The 17,885-nt window shown below is 41.2% G+C and overlaps 1 protein-coding gene across 1 annotated transcript; it reads left to right on the forward strand.

Annotated features, from left to right (window-relative positions):
* The first annotated feature begins 1,366 nt into the window (after positions 1-1,366).
* Positions 1,367-17,297, forward strand: zmp:0000000896 (caspase recruitment domain-containing protein 11). The gene is made up of 25 exons (XM_039611391.1): positions 1,367-1,410; positions 1,632-1,933; positions 5,104-5,349; positions 6,579-6,716; positions 7,862-8,048; positions 8,518-8,656; positions 10,232-10,402; positions 10,513-10,632; positions 10,748-10,873; positions 10,983-11,162; positions 11,262-11,366; positions 11,759-11,795; positions 11,951-11,988; positions 12,078-12,166; positions 12,250-12,296; positions 12,429-12,549; positions 13,245-13,422; positions 13,589-13,712; positions 13,838-14,078; positions 14,281-14,350; positions 14,471-14,573; positions 14,690-14,848; positions 14,944-15,056; positions 15,837-15,952; positions 16,184-17,297. Exons 2-25 carry the CDS (start codon positions 1,927-1,929, stop codon positions 16,389-16,391), a joined length of 3,063 nt encoding a protein of 1,020 aa, XP_039467325.1. The 5' UTR covers positions 1,367-1,410; positions 1,632-1,926; the 3' UTR covers positions 16,392-17,297.
* The last annotated feature ends 588 nt before the right edge of the window (positions 17,298-17,885 follow it).

Below are 17,885 nucleotides of genomic sequence, written 5' to 3' on the forward strand. Positions count from 1 at the left end.
CATTTTTTAAACGTTTTCACTCTGTTCTGGGTTCCTTTGCTTGTGGGGAAGCCTTCAAAACATCGACCAGTCGCATTCAGTTCTTTTTGCTTTAGCTAAAGTTGTTGGATCAATACAGCATTGTTGTGGTCATGATAGTGCATTTTGTTTTTCAGAGTGATGTTGAAGCACGCCCTCACTTTTTTATTCATAAAAAAAAAAGTCAAAGAGCAGAAAAATTAAGTATGTGCAGTGGACGTAGGAATTCTGCGCAGACTATTTCTGTCTGACTGAACTTCCACAATATCACACATTCCGGCATGAACGAACTGTGGGGTCCAGTGCCGTCTTCAATGGCTCCTCTGTGCCGCTGTCACCTCAGAAACAACAGGAATGCTCATTCACTGCAGCCCTCCCTCACGCCGCAGGCCAAGGCCTGAACCGAGTGTTGGGGGAATGGATTGGGCTGTCTGAAGAAGAAAGCTGATGACAGACAGTAAGGCAAAGTGAAAGAGAAAAGGGAAGAATAGAGAAAATAAAAGAGTGGGCAAGAGGGGGCACAAAAGGGGGGGCAGCAAGCCTGACAGGCAGAGGCAAGATATGACTTTTTGAGCTATAAGTACAGACGGGTGAAACTGAAAGTCAAAGAAAAATGATACAGCAGAGGATAAAAAATAGAGGGAGGAAGCTGAGCTATACTCTGTTTCCCCACCTAGCTTCCTGTAATGTATGGGTGTATGAATGCATATTTTGGTATCTCATTTACAATCCTCTGTCTGCATTAACCCACACTGTCTCTCAGCAGGACCACAGAGACCCCAAGCCCAGAAACTGAGGACGGAAAATGACGCCTTCTTCTGCCGGCCCCCTGCATTTCCTCTCTGAATTATACTGTAACTGAAGGACGCATTTCACATGACAATCCCTGAGCCAGCCCACTTTGAGTGTTAGCTGCCCTGAAAAAAAGAAAAGGGTCTATGGGTGGCTTTATAACCATATGTTTTGTTTATGTCATACATATTTAAGATGTACGTAAATTTAGTTTAAAGGGGAAACAAACACAGCTGTCATAAAGTCTTTTACTGCTCCTCTACTTCCTTATGACTGGTAATTGTCACGTATCCGCACATTGATTTTCCACACCTCCACACCTTCCACAGGCTTGTTACCTCTTTTCTTCCTGGATGGATGAGTCAGGGCTCCCACTTACTTCAAACCCTGATTCATTAGACTATATTTACTAAGAGATTTGGAAGATGAGGACAAGCCCAACCAAAAGTCTGCAGTGAAAAAAGTCTGAGAATGAAACTGTGCGTCACTGTATTTTGGGAAAAATGCTATCTCAGGTGTCCCTTGTCTTGGTGACTAACCTGCTGCGCTCCAGGGCAGGGCTTCCTGCAATAACAACAGTCTCCACTGTAGTTTTAAAAGGTAGCAGGGTTTTTTTTTTCTTTTACTCTTGTAGCACCTGGCGGATGAGTCACAGTGTTAATGACTAGTGTTTTCTTTATGACAATTGTGTGGCAACTAACAATTTAACGCAGCAGTGAGAACCGAAGGTAGACTGTCTAATTTTTCCATCTGACAGCCGTGGAAAGTGTGAAATGCTGAGCTTATACGTGACAGCTGTGTGTTTGTGTGTGTGTGGACAGGCATTAGTTGAAAGCGCCATCTAGTGCCTCCGGCCTCTGCTACACTGACATCATACACCCCGGTAAAGTCCCGATAAGGAAATCCGCCGTGATTTGGAGAGGAGTTGGACTTTTCCCTCGTTCCTCTTGCCTGACAATTGGATGTTGTGGTTGAGGGTGGAGGAACTGGAGTAGAGTGCGCAAAGGTGTGAGAGCGTGTATCGTGCGCTCCTCGGCTCTGTTTGTGGACCTGACTGGGATGTAAAGACTTGATCGCAGCGCGGTTTACTGGGACTCAGATTCACAGGAGAAAATTATGAGTGGTAAGTCAACATTTAAGATTAAAGTAGCAGATTTTTAGTCGCTGTTTAGCGTCATTTTTAGCTTGATTAGCTTGAACGGTGTTACTAGTAACGGGGTACCAGACTTTTCTAGCAATCATGAACCGAATAAACAGGTGTTAACGGGCAGCAGGCGTGTGTTCCTGTTACTGGTTTACTATCAGTGGTACGCTTTTATGTCTGATTTCTGTAAACAAGCATAACAACTGCTGAAGTAGTAATAGTAGCAGTGACAGTCTCTGGAAGTTTATTATTCTAATAATTTATTTATTTTGATTTTTTTAAGACCAGTTTCTTGCAACAAAATAATTTCAATAATTTGGTGATTTATGAACATTTCTAGTATATTTTTAGTCATTTCAAATACAAACGAGGGATGTTCCCAAAGTCCGACAGAGTGACTCCTTATTGCTTTATGTTTTAATTGGAAAACTGAAAAAGGGTCACAGCAGTTTGAACAAATATACAAACATAAATGGAAATACAGTATAAGGCAAAAACGGAGTCTGTATAATTATAACATACTTGAAAGTCAATATTTGTTATGACCACCGTTAATCTTTTAGTCAGATTTCTTGACATTTCTTTAAGTAGTCTTCAGGAATAATTCTCCAGACTATTCCAGACTCAACAGTGTGTTTTTCTGTCCATTTACACTTTTACTGTATTGGCAGTCTGTTTGGCATCATTTATTGTCTCTAAAAAATGAAATTGTTTCTAATCAAATGCTTTCCAGATAGTACTCCACTGTTCTGCATTCATAATTCTATCAGTTCAGACAAGATCACCACTGACTGACAGAGTCTCCACCGTGTTTTACTGGTAGATTTATAAACTCACTTCTGTACCTCTCTCCTGATCTTCTCCAAACATACAGACGATTAGCCAAAAATTTCTAACTTGGACACATCACTTCATAAGACCTGCTTTCATTGCAGTTCTTCTGTAATTTGGCTATCTCGGCCTTTATTCTCCTTCATTAAGAATGACTTTGTTACAGTAAACCTTATACTGAGATCATTTTTGGTTAGGCTGTTACAGTCCATGGATCAACGGAAGGGCCAGTTGCATCTTTCAGGTCCTGTGTCAGGACTTTGCTGGATTTTTTTTAACAACAGGACTTCCAGGTACTGTTCATCTGCTTTAAATGGTTTTCTAGGCCTGTCAGTTTTTCTTTTTTTATCTACTTCTGCAGGTTTTTTATGGACACACTGCACACCACACACAGCACATACTGCCGAGATATCCCAAGTTTTCTGCTAACGGCTAAGTACTACTCCTTGGCTGTCAGACTGTGTTGTCTTTTTGTCTTTGACATTTTTCATAGATTCGAAAAACAAATGGGAACAAATGATGTGTTTTTGCGGGACATGCTTCTAGTAAAAAAGTGCCTCAAGATACAACTTTAACTTGGCAAAGAGCCGATTTATTCTTTTATCTGTAGACACAACAAACACTGTTTCATCCCTCGAGCTAGCCTGAATGTTTCGAAGGTCGGTGTTAAGCAGCGTAAAAAACAAAAAATAATATTCCCCTGAAAATTGTCAGGTACAAAGATTGGACTGAAAACAAGTGGGAAAAGCAGCCAAAGACAGAAAGAAAAAGCTTCAGAAAGCTTAAAGAAATATTGACCAAGACTGCTTTATATATTTACAGGAGAGTCTGACTCCTTGAAAGCAAAATATAAAAAAATCAGGGTTGACTCAAGACTTTTGCACTTTACAGAAGGGGTGGGGGTGTATTGCATTTCCAAAACAAACAATAAATGAAATTTACTGAAAGATATGGAGATGAACCCTTTGATAAACAGGTTTCAAGCATAATCTTCTCATTGAACCAAAAAATACTTAATTTTATCTTATCAGTGTTACTGTGTACCGCTATTTTTATTTACTCTGAATATAAAACAGGTCTTTGGTTAGCAGTGCAGATGAACTACTTCCTACAGCTAATGACTAGCCAGTATTTGTTTTCCTTCAGTATAAGGAGTTGCTTCGTAATCCCATGAAAACAAAGCCTTGATAGACTGTTTATGGGTAATAACAGAGATTCCAGGTCACCCAAGCCTGCCTCAACCTGCCTGTTACCTCAGACTGCTCTGATCACCTGCACAGAGTGGTAGGCACTCACATTATCACTCAGGCATCAATGTGGGAAAAAAATCTCTCTTTTTTTCTAATGGATCAGATTGTTGGCCTTCCTGGAAATATAAACCCCACTATATTTGCCCCACCAACAAAAATGACATATGTCTGTGATCCATGCAGCTTTTACTTTATAGTTCACTGATAACTGAATCACCTCCCTTTATGTTGTCTCTTCTTTAATATGGAGGAATTCTGTGTGACGGTTTCTATTCACTTTCTCCCCTTGTCTCCTGAAGTGAATCGGGCTGAGAAAGCTTTTGTCTGCGGTCCCCTGGAGTATTTGTTGATGTGCAATATGAGTCACACCTATGTTTGCATTCCTGTCCTCTGAGCCCATGATTCAGAGTCCTCCCCGCTACTTCAACAGCAGACCCTTTGCTCTACAACAATTTAACTACTTCTGATTTGTTATATTGAAGTTCCTGTTCACTAAATTCATCAAATCAGTTTCTGTTTGTCTCTTTAGTCTTTTTTTGGAGACTCAGTTCCACAACAGACCTGTCAGACTGTTTTGTAGTGAGTAGACTCTTCTAAGTAAAGGAGCCCCATCTCATTTCCTCGCTATGCAGCAGATTAATCCAGTAATCCTACCAGGATTTATAGCCTTTCAGTGTTAGGCACAGTGAATTATGGCATGAAATTATATTAAACTTGCTCTCAAAAGGTTTTTGTTATTATTATCTGTTAAAAACAGATAGTTACTGTTCAGAAAGCGCATAAATGACACAATGTTTGACCTACTTTGATGTTTGAAGGAATACAGATAAGAGGGGTCAGACAAAAACAAATTCACAAAGGAATTCTGCTTGGGAAAATATTTAGTCTGGGAGTGGACATAGGGCATGTCTGGAAATCTGGCTCGTAAAGTTGAAGTGGGACATGAGCAAGGCCCAAGGCAACAGGCATATTTTCAGTAAACGGAAAAAAACATGAACTAAGGGACACTGTTTTATCTTTCCAGACCAGGCTCTTTCCTGAACTGATACGTTTTTTGGTCGTGCGCAGGTGTCACCGTCTGGATGGAGGAGGACGACGACATCGCTCAGGAGGAACCACAAGCTTCTCCCTCGTGGTCAGAGGAGCGCTGCGAGGAGCTGTGGGACCGCGTGGAGGGAGTACGGCACAAGCTCACGCGCATCCTCAACCCAGCCAAACTCACGCCGTACCTGCGCCAGTGCAAGGTCATCGACGAGCAGGATGAAGATGAAGTGCTCAACTCCACGCAGTACCCCCTGCGCATCAGCAAGGCTGGTGAGAGGAAGAGGAGCTCGGCTGAAAAGTCAAATCAGTGATCAGCGCCAACAGATTTATAGAGACATGAGGAAAAGATACTGTGTTACTGCTGTGTTAGTTAGCACTATGATGCTTCAGAAAGATACGAACATGCCATACCACAGGGGTTCAGAAGTACTGTAGCTTTCAACAGTGCACTCACCCAGCAAAACCATCAGCACAAATCCTCCGCAGTCAGTGCTACCCTATAGTTCCTATAGTTTTCCATCTTAATCCGCTTGTACAGACTTGTACTGCCACAGCTGAAATTGCAGTAATCCAAGCTTTAGTCACAACCAGCAATGGTCTACTACAGTTCATGGGAGTGTAAGATAACACTGGGCCTTTCTTCGTTGCTCAGAGAAACCCAGATGTTGTAATTTGGCCTGCTCATTTGGCCCGTAAAATGATTGTAACTGAGATAGAAATAAATACATTTAAAGTCTCAGTCCGAGTGACACCTTGAGGAAGTAATTCATAAATAAACTCAATTATTTGCTTAGAAACTAATGGAACAAGACGTCAATTCACAGCTTGGCTGAAATTAACTCATTTTCAGGTTTTCTTTAGAATCAAAGTGACATCTGTGCTTCTGTGTCTGCGATGCAGCATCGTTTCAATGGTGTCAGAGCACTGAAATTTAAGCAAACACGTGATGTCTCATTTGAACTGAGCTGCAGTCTGAAAAGACTTCAAGAAGTGGGTACTTTGGTAAAATTTCGAGAGGATAAACATTAGATGTGAATGTTTGTGTTCATCAGTTAGAAACAGGAAAACTAAATAAATACTCCAGTGAGAGAAAAAAGCAGGAACTCCAGGAGGAGTCATTGCTAAGTCGAGGCAGGCAGAGGAAAGGATGAGGATAAAGATGAAAGGTATGTTGTAAATTAAGAGACACTGAAGGCAAGCACCTGGTGCAACCCTGGGAGAATTTTGTTGTTTCAGTCTTTTATCATTGTCATGTTTGAAATACCAACAGCATGTAACTACAGAGATAATGACACATACATCAAAGAGGTAGCATTCTTGTGCCTAGACTCTTTAATCTGTTAGTTAAATGTGCTGCTTTACTCTAACCTGACCTTTCGTCAGTGCACTTCTCTTTCAGCATCGTCACTGTGTAAAGTCATGCAACGGAAAGTAAATTATTCCACACTGTTGCAGTGTTACTCACTTTATGTTTTCTATTCCCTATTTGTCACAAAAAGGTCGTTTGCTGGATATCCTGCGCGGTCAGGGCCAGCGAGGTCTTCAGGCCTTCATGGAGTCACTGGAGTTTTACCATCCAGAGCAGTACACACAGCTGACCGGGCAACAGCCCACACACCGATGTTCCCTCATACTAGGCAAGCAGAGGGGGGGTTTTTTGTGGATAGAAAGAAGGATGGCATAGTAGTGGGCCTTAACCCTAAATTAAAACCTTAAAGTAACTCAGCCTTAAGAAAAATCACCCAAAGCATTTACGTGACATGGAAAATGTTCCATGTGGGGATATTCTAGATTTCATGATGAACTTATACACTCAAATTACTGTGGGTGTGTTTTTTTTAATGCATTTTAGCTTAATTAACTAGAAATTTTTAAAAAAAACTGCTGTTTGTATGTTTGCATCTGAGTGTCTGTGAAGACTACTAAAGTATTTTGATGATTACATTTAAGGGTTTAAGGTTTATATTCAGGCAGTACAATGGTTAGTCTGTCACCTCACAGTCATTCAGTCCCAAGTTTTAACCCACTGATGTTCTACCCGAGCCTGCACGGGTTCTCGGCGGGTACTCTGAGTTCCTCCCACAGTCCAAAAACATGCATGTTGGGCTGAGTGATGATTCTAAACTGTGACGATGAACTTTAATGGTTGTGTATCTCTCTCTGTTAGCCCTGTGACGGACAGATGTACCCCACATCTAACCCCTATGACAGCCAGGAACCTATCCCAGCTGTCATAGGGGTTCTCACAGTGGTGCTGTGAGAACCCCTATGACAGGATAATAACATCGATGGATGAATACATTCATTTTCACATAATTCAGCTCCAGACTGCAAAAACTAGCCTAGCCCAAAGTGCGATGAGTTGTTCTTTACTGACAACCAAATCAAAGCCAAGACATTTAAACTTAAAAGGGGGCTGTATGTGAATCTTAACCGCAAACACATCTGATTTACTTTCACTGCTGACCAACAAATAACTGGAACATAAGCGCTTTCTTTGGAAGTGAGCATATGATTATTTGACAAAGCTATTATGTTGCCCAAGAGCAGGGAAAAGAATGCAAAGTGCAATGAAAGGCTTTTCCACAGTTGCACATTTGACACTAATGTTCTCTTGCGTGCCATTTACTGACGAACACAACACATAAACATGTGTTTGTCCTTTCTCCCCACACATTAAAGCCAGTTTCTCTGGCTCATTATTCAGTTTATAATCTCCATTGATTCACAATACCCTCCTTCCATGATAATGACCTCCATGTGTGACCCTCTTTCTACACAGATGAGGAAGGTCCAGAGGGTTTGACTCAGTTTCTGCTGCTGGAGGTGCGTAAACTGAGGGAGCAGCTTCGAAACAGCCGCATGTGCGAACGGCGCCTGTCTCAGCGCTGCCGGATGGCGGAGGAGGAGCGAAGCCGCGCTGAGCGCAAAGCTCAGGAATTACGCCATGACAAACTACAGCTGGAAAGGTTTGGGCTTTTCTAGTTTCCAGTTTCTTCCTTTAAAGCTTTTCTGTCAGAGAATCAAATATGTCATAGAAACCTGTAAATTCACATGGGATGAATTTACAAGGTGACATTAATAACCCACAAAGGCTGTCAGAGCTACAGGGGTCAGGGCACCATTGTTCCCTCCTACTTTCCCTCTACTTTATATCCCAGTGAGAAGAAACCTGATGTGCTGCTACAGTGTTGGCTCCAGAATGTGTTTGTGTCATTAAACAACTTTTGAATAATAAAAAAAAACACTTTTAAGAAAATTTCAAGTCACTTTCTTCAAACTGTTTTACCCTCATTTTGCAGAAATCATTTTAAACACTAATTCCATTAATTCCAGAGTTATCTAAGATTGTTGAGCCACGAAAATTCATCTTTACATTTGTAGAAAAACTTTCACAAAAAGTGAAAACGTGTGATCTGGTTGGTTTGTGATCTCAAGGCTGCGTCAAGACTGGGAGTTAGCCAGTCGAGAGCTGGGAAAGCTGAAAGATCGACACCTGGAGCAGGCTGTGAAGTACTCCAGGGCCTTGGAGGATCAAGGCAAAGCCTCGACCAGAGAGAGAGAACTGCTGAGTCAGGTCAGTTGGTTTGGGTGAAAGAAAAATATATTCTTATATTAATGTTAGTTCTCTTGCATTTTGCATCTGTTTGATTTCACTTTTAAGCTGCTGTTTTAGGTGCTCCATGTCAGCCAGAAAGAGCTTTGTTTGCTTTGATACGACTTTGATACGGCTTGCTGCCATGCGTATTACAGAAACAAGCGCTGTTCTCGGAAGATATGTGATGTCTGAAGGCATAAAAAAGGGAGCAAATAAAAGCACCTGAGGCAACGAAACTTCTTTGGATGGCACGCAGCAAAAGAGATAAATGAAGCGGCTCAAGCCGGCAGGGGCAGATGTTATCAGCCACCCCAGGATTTGTTACAACATGTTGACTGAACCACTGAGGAATGAACCAGCTGACTGTAAAAATAAGGCAATATTAATAGCAGTAGGTCAGTCTACGATCCACAGTCTATCTGTGATCATTTAAAATCCTATATTTTTATTAGTAAAGCTCAAAATCATAATTATTTAGCCCACACTGGGTTTTTTCTTCTTATTTTAAGTCCAAAATGGCAAAACCAGGAGAGGTTCACCCACCCTATAGGCCTTCCTGTCATCTTCTGAGGAGCCACAGTGGACCAGTTGACACCTTATACTTTTATCCTGATTCTCAGCCTTCTGAATTCAAGTTACTGAAAGATTTTCACAGAAACATAAACTCTGAAAGAAGCAACTTGTGGAATTCTCTTTGGTTTTTGCATTTAAATGTTCCACCTTAAAGCTTCAAGCTCATTTCCAGCTGTTTACTGAAAATCATTCTTATCTCATAGTGGGATCTTTTTGCCAGCAGCTGCTGTTTACTGTCTAAAACAAGCCATTTAAGGTTTCTCTCCTTTGAAGGCCACACTCCATTTAAGCCACTTTACATCTGTTTGCTGTCCCTCGTAAACACAGTTTGTTTAGCGGTGGGTGGGGCTTCAGTGCTCCCAGCCTGATCTGTGTGACCATATTAGGGATGCCCGCTTTGACCGACATCATGCTGACCTAGAAGCAGAAACGACTATTTTAAGAACTAAGTGGTTAGAGCGCTTCAGTGACATCATTTCCCTTTTAATTCTCAGTTAGGTCACACCGTTATCTATTTCACTTCCTGTCTATGAGTTTACCATCCTTCGTGGCTAGATGCCCCACCCTATCGTTCTTGACGCCCGTTTTTGATTAGCCAATCACCCTGCCTCATATACATACCTCCACCTTTGCACTGCTAATATCATCTTGCATTGTATTCATTTTGTCTTCTTTGTGATTTCCTTGGGTCTCACCTTTTGAACTGGTTGTGGATTACAAGTGTAACAAGTCGCCTTAATGGATAACACTTGTAGACTTAGAGATACTGCTATCAGTGGGACCTTTGTGTTATTGTTCACATATTTGCCTGAAAAACAAAAGATCCCTGGTTCAATATCAGGGCAAAAAACATTTGTAGCTACCTGCTGTGGTAACCCACTGTCAATAAAGGAGCAGCTGATATTAGCTCCTGATATTAAAAGAGTCACACACTAGCAGGTTATTGATATGCTTATATTTGCTTGTTCTTCATACATACAGGTAGAGGAGCTTAAGTCCAGGCTGGCAGCAGCAGAGAAACAGACAAGTGCTGCCCCTGATGCCTGTAAAGCTGTAAATGGTTCTACACCTGCTCTACCAGAAAACCTGCCCAAGAAAACTGAGAGTACAGGAAGTCAGATGAGGAACTCGATCCCACCCACTGGAGTCGTTGTATGTTTTTGATTGCACATTGTGTATCATCTGAAATCATGTTTTTTAAGCTGTTATCATTTTTTGTTGAATTTTTTTATCTGTGTTCATTTTGTTTTGGTTCACCTCAGGCTCTGATGGATATCCTGAAGCAGGACCGCAGGGAGGCTGCCGAGCAGAGGCAGGAGTTCTGCGATATGATCACCAAACTACAGAGCGAGCTCCAAAACACTGAAGAGCAAAGAGACAAGGTGAGAGGTTGTCTGCTATCATATTATATAATACATTATAACATTATAATGACCTTTTCCTCCATGATACTTTCTTTTCCACTGTAAACACTGCTTTTGTGGACTGTACTTGCAGTTGGAGTCTCAGTGCGAACAGCTACAGCTGAAGGTGAGGACTCTCCAGCTGGACTGGGAGACGGAGCAGAAGAGGAGTGTGTCCTATTTCAACCAAATCATGGAGCTGGAAAAGGAGAGAGACCAGGTCAGTGAGAGCACACTGTCTAACCACAAAGAGTACATCAGTCACTTTAGCTGCTCTGGCTAATTCTCACACATCGCCAACCTAGTCATTTCTGTCCTCTCGTCTCAAGGCCCTTCGCAGTCGAGACAGCCTGCAGCTGGAGTACACCGACTGTCTGCTGGATAAGAACCGTCTGCGTAAACGCATTGCTGAGCTGCAGGCCAACCTGGAGCAGCAGCAGAGAGAGCTGGAGAAAGAGAGGGAGAGGAGCCGGGAGAAAATGGAGCCAAACAGCTCCTGCCTGCACTGTGTGAGTTCAAACTCTAAGTCATGAGGGCAGCATTCACCTTCCCCTGCCTTCTACAGAAAATTTTTAATGCAAGTGATGTCCTCCATCTCTGCCCCCCAGTCCCACCTGTCTCTGTGCAGTGAGGAACAGTGCTTTGGCCCCTGCTGTTCCCCCGGCCTGGATCTGAGCCCGCAGCCTAGAAGAACCAATCTGTTACTAAGAAAGGTCAGTGCTGGGTTTAATACCAGTACTTTAGTTATTATGATGAGAATTAGAATAACAACACAATCACAACTGCCCTGTTTGATTAAATTAAGATCAGAGGGAATCGAATCAGGCGTTACTGACCTAACTGCTGTGTAATCGCCACTTAATTTTATATCATAGGAAATCCCACAGGATAAAAACTTGTTTTTTCATGCTGTTAGTGTGCTATGCAGAGAATGTATCTTTCAGACTGAAACATTTCATTGCAGCTAGACAAGACAAGGGGCCCTATTATGAGCAGGAAATGTTGCAATGCATTCTTATGCAACTCCTTGCATGTTAGTGCCTGTCCCTTACATCTCATTATCTGTGAGCTCATACTCTATTGAGTCATCTTTTCTGTGTCACAGGTGCCCTCTAGTGGCCCAGCCAATGAAAACTCAGAGGGTAAGTGAACCACATTGGCAGTTGGATGATGCTTATCTAGTGTTTCTTTGCACAGTGCTTTCACAGAGTAGGAAGGTCGGTGGGGGATTTCATCACCTCTCACAAATAAGTGTTTTAGGTTAAAGTAAACGGGGTGTTTTTCTGCTGATTCACAGATTCTGGTTCAAACTCAGAGGAGAACCTCTTGCTGTCAGTGAGTATCAAAGCCCTGCTCTTAATAAAAATAAAAAAAATAGAAGATTATAAAGATCTTCATCTTTATGTTTACCTCCTCACCTTCAGACAGAAACCAATGAAAAGGAAATAAACCGCCTTTCCACATTCCCCTTTCCTCCTTGTATGAACTCCATCAACCGTCGAGTCAACACAGAGTGAGTTCATACATTTTTCACCCTGTATTTTTCCCCGTTATTTTCATGTTGATTACCATTTTCCTCGTTTTGCTTCCACTAAGGTTTGACTTGGACTCATGGGGCAGTGATGAGAATGACAACATTTCAGGTACATTTGACTCTTTGCATTAACAACCAGCACAATCTGTTTTTTTCAATCAATGTGTTGGTGATTAATCATGTTCAATCTAATAATAAAAAAAATGTAAGTGTACATTAAAAGGCTCTCTGGTGTTTTCAGGTGAGCAGAGCGAGCCTTCTTTGTCGGATTCGTGGAGCTCCTTGCAGTCTCATTTCTTCCCCCCTGACCTGGTCAACCTGCCCACAGTCTCTGCACAGCCGCCCAGTCCCAAAGTGCCCAGGTACAAACTTACAGCTTTGATACCTGTCACTGCAACCAGTAAAAGCTCTGTTAAACTGTAATTTTTCCTCCTTAATTACAAGTAATATTAATTTTTGCAGTGCAATCTCTTAATCTTCATAGGTGAGAATGATGGTCCTAAAAGGTCCTAACATTAACATTAATAAAGCAGAGCATTAACATTTCTCAGAGGTATGTTGTGGGTATTGGGCCACAGACCATTACACAACTCAAAAATAACTTTATTTATTGTAAACAAACAGGCGAGAACAAACCAACAGAGCTAAGAAAAAAAAGGAAAAGCAGATGTTAGTCTACAGCTTCAAAAGAAAAAATCTTTTCAGCACACGAAGTAAAATTTTCAAATTTAAACAATCAAAGAAAAAAACTTCATGGTTTAAATGTTTAGATGTCTTTAAAATGTCTGGTTTGTCCTTCATTTTATTTTCTCCCGCTGGATTATTATTATTATCTTTTTGGTATTAAAAAATGGAGTTCATTAAATAATTACTGTATGATAAAAATGTAAACAGTTTTGAATGTGATTAATATTATATAAGTGCAATTTTTTGTCATAGTGTACAACATAATATAAAGAGCACAAAAGTGGCACCAAAGCAAAGTGAATGTTGTCACAGACTAATGTTATGTCATCTCATCCTTACCTGCTGCTGACGGTCTTCTGCCATCTCTCAGGAACCTACACTGCTCACCATCTCCAAGTCCCCCAACCTCTCCAAAGCACGGGAGAGCAAGTCTTGCCGATGACATCACCATCATTGGAGGAAGCCAAACAGGGATATTTGTCAGCCATGTGAGAGCAGGTTCCCCAGCTGAACAATGTGGACTGAAGGAGGGCAGTGAGCTGCTGGAGGTGGGCGTCTGCATATGCAATGAAATCATATATGAGCACTTTTAATGTGTGCATGTGGAAATACGTGTCCCACAAGGACAAGTGTGTGCTTATGCTTCTATGAAAAGGTGCGCATAAGAAAATGAAGCCGTAGAATGACATGCAGTTTTTGTCCTGTTGTTTTTAGCTGGAGCAAGTCCTGTTTGGTGGAGGAAGTGTGCTGCTGAGTCAGTGCACTGCTGAGGTGGCCCACTTTTCTCTGCAGTGGTGGACCGAGCCGTCAACACTTAAATTCCAGAGCAACCCAGAGGGTGAGTCTGTTACTTCAGAGGTTTGAAAAATTCATATGAGGTCGGTCAGTCTGCTCTTGAAATCTCCCCTCGTGGTGCAGAAAGGTGACGCTAAGGTGCCCCCTGTCATGCTTTCTCATCCTCAGGGTACTCAAACCTGTCCTCGCAGGTTTCATCGCCAACTTTTTTAGGTGCCGACTCTTTCTATGTGCGTGTTAATCTCAGCATGGAGCCTCATGGTGACCCGCCATCTTTGGGTGTTTCTTGTGATGACATTATACATGTCACAGATACAAGGTACAATGGAAAATACCAATGGCGCTGCTCCCTGGTGGACCCAAGCACAGCCAAGCATTTGCAGACAGGATCCATGCCCAACTACAACCGGTATGTCAGTCATACTTTGACATGACTTTGCTTTATTATTATTTTAAAGGCACAATTCAGTCCCAAAAGTTCCACAAGGCCAGTGTTATTTAGTTCAAGTACATATAAGAGAAGGTAGATATATTTACAAAACTGGCAAATAAATTTAGATGGATAACAAAATAACTGTAAATAACTAAGAATATATCGACTTCTCTCTCAGGGCACAACAGTTGTTACTCATAAGGTTACGAAAAATGGCAGTGGAGCAAAAGGACTCGAAGAAGAAGATGGTAAGTTGATGCATATTTAAATTACATGATCAGCATGCACAACGACTGTGGTTATAAGTGCCTCATATTACAGTTTTTGCCCGTTTTCTCATTGGAAGATGTATATTTTTCTTTGCATAGTTCTTAAAGAAAACATCAGGCCGTGTACGATTGGTCAAAGCGGTGGATCCAAACTACCGTGGGATTGGTTCCACACAGCAGGTCCTTTACACACTCAGCAAACGTAAGTTGAAGCCCTGTCGCTCCCTCAATGAAATAGCATGTTTGTGTCATAAATGACTTGTTTGTGTACGTGTACACTTTGTGTTAATGTATTTGTACTTGTTTCTGCCATGCCAGGCCATGAGGACCACTTAATCCCTTACAGTTTAGTACAGCCAGTGCAGGTTAAGACCAAGCGGCCAGTTATCTTCTCACCGTCTCTGCTGTCCCGTGGTCTGATAGAGAGGCTCCTGCAACCAGCAGAGTCTGGATTGAAGTTTAACACCTGCCAGCCAGGTATCTGCACAACACACAGACCTATCCACTCAAAGGGAACCAACAGTGCACAAATTTTGGTGCTGATTTGTTGATCATACATTAAATATTTTCAGAGCCCATTCCAGCTTCAGAGAGACAAGACAAGAGAATATTCTTGTTGGATTCTTGCAGTCCAGAGAAGGCCCTTGGCATCAGGCTGCAGTCAATACAGGATGTCATCAGCCAGGTAAGGTCAGCAGTGTTTTCTGGGGGTGTGGTTTTCAAAAAGAAGCTTTTGCTTTCCCAGACAAAAATGCAAAAATGTCACCACATTTTGCTTTACAACCATCTTACTAAATGTCTTCCTCAAGGAGAAGGAATAATGCTGTTTAAGTAACCAATAAAAGTCATTGCCGACAATCGTGGGGAGAAACTTCCACAGGACTCTGAAATCCTGTGAAAAACTAGGTCCACCCTTACTGCTTCCATAATTAAGAATTAAGAAATTAAGAGGGTAAGGAGCAGCCAGGAGCTGCTAATCAAATCCACTTGATTAATTGATCATCAGCAAGTGTGAGCACCTCTATAAAAGGAGACGTTTTGGCAGTTTGTTGCTCCTGAACATACAAGTGTGCGGGTTGAACTCTGTTAAGACAAAGCCACAGTCGTCCCAAGGTCAGATTGTGCAATGATCAGAGAAACTGCAAAAAAAAAAAATTAAAAAATCCTAGGTGCTAAATCTCACACTCACCTGGCCTCAGTTAGCATGTTAAATGTTAAAGTTCATGAGAGCATGATTTAAAAAAAGACTAAGGATGGCTTGTTGTATGGCAGCATACTTTTGAAAAAATTGTATCTGAACAAACCACATGACTTTTGGACATAATGGAAGGCACCACGTTTGTAGAAAACCAAACACAGCAAGTTTTGCAATGGCCCAGGCAAAGTCCAGACCCAACCTGATGGAAATGGTGTGTTGGGACCTTAAGCGAGCTGTAGATAAACAAATGCCATCTCTTTGTCTCAGGATAAACACTGTCTGCTTGAGCTGGGCTTGTCCAGTGTTGAAGGCTTACTGAGACTTGGGATTTACCCCATCGTCATCCATATTCGCCCCAAGAACAAAAAACACAAGAAGCTGAGGTAAGTGCACACACAGGCAGTTTTCAGTTCAGTGCTACAGTAAGTTATGGTTTCATCACAGCAGCACTACTGTACTTTATTCAAGCTTTGTATGTATTTAATCCCAATCCTCTTTGTGGAGTAAGGAGTGTTTAACTTCTCTAGAGGGATTTTTTCTTACCTTGAAATACATATATTTGAAAAAGTCATGTTTTAGATACTCAGTGATTGTTTATCCATCACTTGAAACAGAAAGTTTTTTCCACGTTGTGGGGAGGACCGTGTGATGGAGGAGCTGTGCCACGCCGAGGAGCTGCAGCTGGAGACGCTGCCCATGCTTTACTACACCCTGGAGCCCAACACCTGGAGCTGCACTGATGAGCTGCTGGCTGCTTTACGTACCACCATCCACAGCCAGCAGAGGGCGATGGTCTGGGTTGAACTGGATAGGCTGCAGTAGAAGAGAGAGAGAGAGAATGTGTGTGGTACCATGTATTCACCAGTATGTGTGCCAGTATCTACTAAGAATTTAAAAGGAGCCCACACTAGGCTTGTGTACATACATTTTAACATAATTTTTGAAATTCTCATAATTATAGGTCTCTATAATAGCCAAGCTGGACTGGCTAGAATAAATAAATAAAACTGCAAGTAATTTGAGCCGCACAAGGAAGGTACATGTAAGTACAAATGTACTTACCTCATTAAAACTGCAATCTCCCCTTCAACTTACCACACTTAAGGTTTTATTATTATACTTCTGTACTTTCAAAACTATATTCAATAACACAAGGAGCCTAGTTTTTGGTATTTAGGCCACGGGTCATTTAATTATGTTTTGAGTGAAAAGCTGAAGCTGTGAAAATACAAAGTGTGACAGATGTTGTAGGTTAAGGGAACTGAAGCTTTTTTGCATACAATGTTATCTGTACATTATATATCTAGGCCAGTGTTTGTTTGGACAGTTACATTTTATGTCAGCCTGCTTTCTTCAGCTTTTTTCATTTGAAGTGAAATAGTGAACGCTCCATTAAGGTGTCGAGTTTAGACAGAGTGGATTCATTATTGTATTTCAATCTGAATGTACTGCAAACTGAACTGAATGCAAAGCAAAGAGCCTGAAATAATAGGTTTAGCTGCTCAAATGTCTTCTAGCATGGACACGAAACAACTATACATGTCATATTTAAGTGTTAAACAATGTCACTTTATGTGAACACATTTTTAAACACAAACTGTGCATTTTTTTTTTTTTTAATCATTTTAAGTGGATTGTTTTTGACTGGTCGGGGAGTATTGCATTTCTCTGCTACAGTGTACTCTTTAACTGCTATTTGTATCCATTTTTTTAAATAAATGACTTCAATTTCACTCATGTCTAAAGTGACTTGCTTTTTCTTTAATTATTGAAATGCTGAAATATATATATATATACACAACAGTGTGAAACAAATTTAGACAAAGTAATAGAAAGTATACATTTACATCATTTTAATTTCTACTGCAATACACATATATATATATATATATATATATACGATGTCAGATACAGTGTACAACATGGTGATAGCGTGGTCAGCACTGTGGGCTCACAGCAAGAGGGTCCTGGGTTTTAATTCTGCTGGGGATCTTTCTGTGTTGAGTTTGTTGACCGTAGGTGTGAATGTGAGCAGTAATGGTTACCTAGAGCTGGTCACATGTGCTATAGAATGGATGTGATTTAAGCTCCAGGCCTCATCCTGAATTCGATGAGTGTAAGAAAATGGATTGATGGTTTGATGGATAAATGTAGTATGTCTCAGTGCTAAACATTTCAATGTACAGATCACAGGAATAAGAAAATTCAATACAAGCTCCAAAGAGTGTAATGTACAATATCCTATTACAGTATTGATTAAGTAATTATTAAATACTTACAGCTGAGCACGTTTATTATTTTATCTAAACTAATTAA

This window comes from Oreochromis aureus, linkage group 4 (assembly GCF_013358895.1).
Source record: "Oreochromis aureus strain Israel breed Guangdong linkage group 4, ZZ_aureus, whole genome shotgun sequence".
NCBI lineage: Eukaryota > Metazoa > Chordata > Actinopteri > Cichliformes > Cichlidae > Oreochromis > Oreochromis aureus.